This window comes from Cebus imitator, unplaced genomic scaffold, assembly GCF_001604975.1.
Source record: "Cebus imitator isolate Cc_AM_T3 unplaced genomic scaffold, Cebus_imitator-1.0 Scaffold18, whole genome shotgun sequence".
In the NCBI taxonomy this organism is placed as follows: Eukaryota; Metazoa; Chordata; class Mammalia; order Primates; family Cebidae; genus Cebus; species Cebus imitator.
This window is the reverse complement of record NW_016107333.1, coordinates 17,814,453-17,821,033: the sequence shown is the minus strand read 5'-3', so window position 1 is coordinate 17,821,033 and position 6,581 is coordinate 17,814,453. Positions and strand designations below refer to the sequence as shown.

The 6,581-nt window shown below is 49.4% G+C and overlaps 1 protein-coding gene and 1 pseudogene across 2 annotated transcripts in view; one reads left to right on the top strand and one right to left on the bottom strand.

Annotated features, from left to right (window-relative positions):
- Positions 1-2,971, bottom strand: part of ACTR6 (actin related protein 6) — a 26,475-nt gene extending 23,504 nt beyond the window's left edge. The window contains exon 1 of one of the 2 annotated variants that reach the window (XM_017516411.2): positions 2,831-2,971. In XM_017516411.2, the coding sequence (XP_017371900.1) occupies positions 2,831-2,898 (68 nt within the window). In that variant the 5' untranslated portion in view covers positions 2,899-2,971. The remainder of the gene's footprint in view (positions 1-2,830) is intronic. The other variant, XM_017516407.2, reaches the window with a different exon arrangement.
- An 863-nt stretch (positions 2,972-3,834) lies between these two features.
- The window catches only part of LOC108291274, a 36,323-nt pseudogene continuing 33,576 nt past the window's right edge, over positions 3,835-6,581 (top strand).

The following is a 6,581-nucleotide window of genomic DNA, read 5'->3' as shown; positions in this document are numbered from 1 at the left end:
AGCCAGGCATGGTGGCACATGCCTGTAGTCCCAGCCACTCAGGAGGCTGAGGCATGAGAACTGCTTGAACCCAGAAGGCAGAGTTTACAGTAAGCCAAGATCGCACCACTGCACTCCAGCCTTGGTGATGGAGCAAGACTCTGTCTCAAAAAAATAATAAAAAAATAAACAAAAATCAGGCAGGCATGGTGATGAGCAACTACACTCCTACCTTCTTGGAAGGCTAAAGCAGGAAGATTGCTTGAGTGCAGGAGTTTGCAGCTGCAATGAACTATAATCCCACTACTGCATTCCAGCCTGGGTGGACAGAGCAAGACCTGTCTCTATTTTTATTTATTTTTGAGATGGAGTCTCACTCTGTCACCAGGCTGGAGTGCACTGGCATGATCTCTGCCCACTGCAACCCCTGCCTCCCAGGTTCAATAGGTGCCTGCCACCACACCCGGCTAATTTTTGTATTTTTAGTAGAGATGGGGTTTCACCAAGTTGGCCAGGATGGTCTCAATCTCTTGACATTGTGGTCCACCTGACTCGGCCTCCCAAAGCACTGGGATTACAGGCCTGAGCCACCTCGCCCAGCCCCTGTCTCTATTTTAAAATAATAATAAAAGAAAAACGCCCTCCCTTTTTTTTAAGTTCAGTATGTAATAAGTTCCATACTGGACCCTTTCTTTCTCCAGTAATCCTCAAGAAATCCTTACAGGTAAGTATTGCTTCTGTCACCGCAGAGATGAAAGCTACTGCTTTGGTAAAGGTCCTAGTCTTTCTTGCTTTAACACAGAAAGTCTTAATACCATTTGAATTAAAGATTCATAAGTTAAAAATTATGCCTATAAAAATTAAGTTTTCATGAAGCCAAAGACCGTCAATCAGCAAGATGCTGTGGGGCAGGGGTTCCCAATCCCAGGGTTTGTGGTCCAGTACCTGTCCGTATAGGCTGTTAGGAACCGAGCCTCATAGCAGGAGGTGAGCACTGGGATTGGGGGTGGCGAGCATACCACCTAAATTGAACCTCCTGTCACATCAGCCGTAACATTAGATTCTCATAGGAGCACAAACCCTATTTTGAACTGCGCATATGAAGGATCTAGTTTGTGCACTTTTTGTGAGAATCTAATACCTGAAAACCGTTTCATTTCAAAACCACCACCCACACCCATGTCCCCATCCCCATGTTAAAACCGTCTTCCATGAGGCCCAGGGCTGTGGCTCCTGCCTGTAATCCCAGCACTTTGGGAGGCTGCGGCGGGTGGGATCACCTGAGGTCAGGGGTTCGAGACCAGACTAGACAACGTGGTGAAACCCTGTCTCTACTAAAATATACAAAAAGTAGCCAGGTGTGGTGGTGGACACCTGTAATCCCAGCTACTTGGGAGGCTGAGACAGGAGAATCACATGAAACCGGGAGGCGGAGGTTGCTGTGAGTCGAGATTGCGCCATTGCACTCCAACCTGGGTGACAGAATGAGACTCTATGTCAAAAAAATTTTAAAAAGTCTTCCATGAAAACAGTCCCTGGTGCCAAAAAGGTTGGAGACTGATGCTGTTACAGGGTACAGAAGTAGCAACTATTTTTTAAATGATTGCTGCCTGCCATGAGCTTACAATCTGGTTTGGAAGACAAACTAGAGCCATTATCGATTATACACACATGTATGTATACATACAAATGTGTCTGTATATGTATATGAGATGACATTAGGATAATACTGTAAAAAAATGTTTTGTACCTGCTTATTTCACTTATAATACTGTCAGCATTTTCACTACATGTTTAAATATTCTTTGAATACATAATTTTAAGAATTTGCATTTGTTATCAAGCTCATATTTGTATTATGATATATTTAGCCAATCTTGATTATTTAGCTTGCTTCCCATTTTTTGGCTATCTGTACACAATGTCTATGAATAATATAAAACATCCTTGTAATTACTCCTATCAAATATAGTACTTATAATTAATTATCTAAGTAATAATAGAATTGCTGGGTCGGCTGGGTGCAGTGGCTGACGCCTGTAATGCCAGCACTTTGGGAGACCAAGGCAGATCGCTTGAGGCCAGGGGTTCGAGACCAGCCTGGCCAACAAGGTGAAATCCCGTCTTTATTAAAAATACAAAAAATTAGCCGGGAGTGTTGGCGCACCCCTGCAATCCCAGCTACTTGGTTGGCTGAGGCAGGAGGATCGCTTGAACCAGGGATGTGGAGGAGTCTGCAGTGAAGCAAGATCGCACCACTGCACTCCAGCCTCTGAGACAATGATAATGACACACATTGCCAAAACATTTTCGAGAAAGATTGTAACAATTGACATTCCTACTCAGTTTGATTTCTCTCTTTCATTTCTTTTTCAAAACACCAGTAGTTTTAACTAGGTCGGCCAGTAGGCCAAAGTCTTCAAAGCCTCTAGGTCCTAGGACCGTGATTTTTAGACTTTTGAGGGGTCATAGACCCCTTTGAGAATCCAATGAAACCTATAATCTTGTCCCAAGGCAAATCCACAAACACCCAAACACGCTGACCACAGTTTCCAAAGGCCAATGAACTTCTGTCAGGAAAGCATCTCTAGAAGCCTATCTTCCATGGCTATTTCCTGTTACGAAATAAAACATACATCCCACTTCCGGGGCTCGCAACCCAAAACTAAAACCAAAATCAATTCCAGTTCAAAGCATCACAACCACCCACCCAGCTCCAACCAAGGCATCCCTCTGGCTAAGTTAGGGCGGCGCGGGGGCGTCTGCAATTCACTGATGTCCGGAGATGAAACGTAGCACATGACACCACTAGGCGTATATATCCTGTCATTCGGAGAAAGAAAGCACTTACGACACATTATCATGGCTGTAACCGATTTTAGCGTTGTAAGCTCCGTTATCCAGCACTAAGGTCGTCATCTCAGCACCGACCACACCGCAGCTGCCGTTGTGTTCCCTTTCCGTCTCCTCTGCTCGAGCTTTTTCCGGTACTCTATGGTTTGTTGGGCGGAGCGTTAGTTAGGACGCGGGTCTGGTCACCCTAGCAACGGAGGGCGCCGGGAGTCGGAGATGCTAGGCAGCACCAAACATTACTGCGTGTCAGCTGTGCTTCCAAACTTAACCGGGTGGCGAGATTTGACTGCTAAGTGCTTTCTCGCCCATTTCGTATTTATTTTTTACTGCGCAGATTGACTCGCGCAAGTTTCTTCTAATCCTGCAGAGAACTGGCTGCGTCGCGTGTGTGCGCGTCTTCTAACAGCACTGTTCAGACAGTGACATTTTTTGAAGAAAAAAGTGCAAAACCATACGCAGCAAGGTCTATCGGCTGCCTTGCTCTTTGACTCACATTCATACTCTCCTCTTCCTCTGTCCACTTGCTCTTCAGGACCAAGCTGAGTGAGTCCTTCTCATCCAAAAAAGACTTTTGGGCCGGACGCAGTGACTCACGCCTGTAATCCTAGCATTTTAGGAGGCCGAGACGGGCGGATCATTTGAGGTCAGGAGTTCGAGACCAGCCTGACCAAGGTGGCAAAACCCTGTCTCTGCTAAAAATACAAAAATTAGCCGGGCGTGGTGGCGGGCGCCTATAATCCCAGCTACTCCGGAGGCTGTGGCCGGAGAATTGCTTGAACCCGGGAGGCGGAGGCTGCAGTGAACCGAGATGGCGCAACTGTACTCCAGCTTAGGCTACCGAGCGAGACGCCGGCAGAGCGGGGACTCGGCAAGTGCGGGAGGTGAGGGGCTGGGGGGGCAACGGCCAACGGCCAACGGGTGGGCTGAGGGGGAGGCTGGGGACTACAAGTCCCAGGCCGCTTTGCTCACCTGAGGGAGAAGCAGAGAGGTGCGGAACGGGGCGCCGCGGGGGACAGGGGGGTGCTGCAGCCACAGCGAGGCGGCGCGGAGGCTGAGGCACCGACAGTTGGCGCTCTGGCAGCCAAGCCAGTGCCGGAGCCCGGGCGGAGGAAGGCAGCAACGGCGAGGAGGCGGCCGCAGAGCCCGGGGCTGGTCCCATGCGGGAACCAGCGCCGCTGCGCCTCTTCCGCAGCCGCGGGTTAGTGATAGGCGCGTCGCTGCTTCCTTTTCTACTTCAAGAACCCTCACGACGCCCTGCCCCTTGGCCACCCGGACATCGCTGAAGCCTGCTTCAGCTACAGCGCGCCGACGAGGCAGCAGAACCGCCCGCCCACTTCCAGGTGCACAGTGCTGGAGCCGCCACGATGCTTCAGGTGGGACCGCGCGTCCCGCAACAGCCCGCGCACTTTTGTCGGCGCCCCCTGCCTCTCCTGCGGCCCTGTCCCATCCTCCCTTCTTTCTTAAGGCCTCCTCACACCCTGCCCACGTCGGCCTGCCTTTCCCCACTTGTCCACATCCCGCCCTGGTTCCTATCTCCTCCCCTCCACCTGAACTTACGCCAGTGTGGCTCGGGCTACTCAGCCCCGTCTACTTCCTCAGGCACTTTGGCCCATTATCTCCCTCCGCGCCTTCCCTCTTGCCCCTCTCTCATGCCTTCTCACCTCCAGCATCCCGTGGATGTCCCGTGCAGCCCTCCCAGGCATCCATAACGGTAGACTTCTACCCCCGGGGGCCTCCTTTAGAACTCTGCTAGGACGTTGATACATCAGTTAACCGCTCTGCGCTTCAGCCTCCTGTGTAAAATGGGATAACAGTAGATCTACCTCATGGGGTGTCGGGATTAAATGAATTATACTCTAAATTGCTCAGTAAATGTTAGTGCATTTATTTTTATTTATTTGTTCTTTTTGCGATAGGATCTCGCTCTGTTGTTCAGACTGGAGTGCAGTGGTGGGATCTCAGCTCACCACAGCTGCGATGCCTGGGCACAAGTGATCCTCCCACCTCTGCCTCCCAAGTAACTGGGACCACAGGTCAGGCCACCGTGCCTGGCCAATTTTATTTCATTTTATTTTATTTTTTGTGGAGACAGGGGTCTTGCTATGGTGTTCAGGCTAGTCTCAAACTCCTGGGTTCAAACCATCCTCCCTTCCCAGCTTCCTAGGATTCCAGACCTGACCCACAGTGCATTTAGCCTTAGACAAAAAGAGTCAAACATGGCAGGACCCTTAGAGATATTCCACTACGTTTCCCTCCAGAGTGGGCAAGTGTTGAGATTCACTCGGGGTGGCTGGCAAAATGTTAAGGAAATATTAGGGAAAGTTAGGAGATTATAGTTTCAAAGCCTTTAGAAAGCCCAAAGGTTGTGATGGAATAGGCTGAAGGCAGCCAGTTCATTACGTTAGAATTTTAAGTCATATGGTAAAAGATAGGAACAATAAAGCTTCCCCAGTTAAGTCTGTTTACCCCACATCCCTTTGTCTACTCTGTTTGCTCATGTAAACTTTGTGCTGGATGGTCCTCTCATAGGGAGGTCAAAGAGAAATTACCCATTAGTGGTGTTTACTCTAGACCCCTGAATGAAAAGCTTTTATCATTTGTAAAACCACTCTTTTAACCATGTTAATTATCCACAAGCCTGTTGACTTAGAACTTCTGTTATTAAATCTATATTGAATAAATGCAAGGAAGGACAAGGAGTGGTGGTTGGTTAACTCTAGACACCCTCTGAAAGCAGTTGATGACCCTCCCTAGCCCACTCAAAATCTCTGTACTAGGTGTGACAATGTATTCATTCATCCATCATTGAGTCAAGGTCTACAGGACAGACCTCCGCAGGTGGCGATTGCCGTCTCAGGCAGGGATGCTCCAATTAAGGTAATACAGCCAGCTAAGTGTCGGAGCCTGTTGTCTTGCTCCTTGTTTTGTCTGGGAGAGATAGGAGGGGGTCACTTCAGCCAGTTAGGCCTTGCTCCTTTGAGGATCCCTTTAATCCTCCAGTGAACGGACACATGGGAGAAATAGTGTAGAAGCAGGAGAGTAGAGTCAGGAGTCCTGGTACTGAGAGGCCTCCCCTTTCCTTGGGAGTCCTTAGTGGGGCTAGACTCTGTCACCTGCTAGAGGCCCACCTGCTCCGAGCACCTGGAGGGATCTGGACCCAGGCCTGGAGTCCGGTATCATTTCTCCAGGCTGTGCTCCCTGCCTGGTTCCTGTGAGCCTCCACCTTCACTCTCACTCCTCTTCTGCATTGCAAGCTGGGCTTTCTCCAGGGGAGCAGGGTTGGGCTGGGATATAGGAAAGCACTCTCAAAGGTGGCCACGTGGAGAGCAGAGTAGGCAGGCTCCTAGCCTTGTCAACACAGGACGGTTCCTCTCACCCCCAGACCTGCTAACAGCTGGAGCTGCTTCCAGAGATATTCTTAGAGCTTTTTCAACTCAGCTCCTGCCAATTCAAGCAGGATCTGATTCCCATGTTCTCTAGGGCTCCTCTGTCCTGTCTATAAGTGGGTGCAGACAACCTGTTTCCCCAAAGGAAGCCAACTGAGTCCTACTCAGGCTTACTTAGCACCTGTATAAACTTGAGAATGACCCCAGTGGAGGTACTTTGCCAAAGCCAGAGGCTCTTCCTCAGTGTACACACAGACTGTCCCCATGTCAGGTGTATTTCCTATGGAATGTTTGTTAACAAAGAAAATAGAGTGTCCGGTTTCAGGTTTTTCTCAGATGACTGTGAAACACTATATCAGTTTT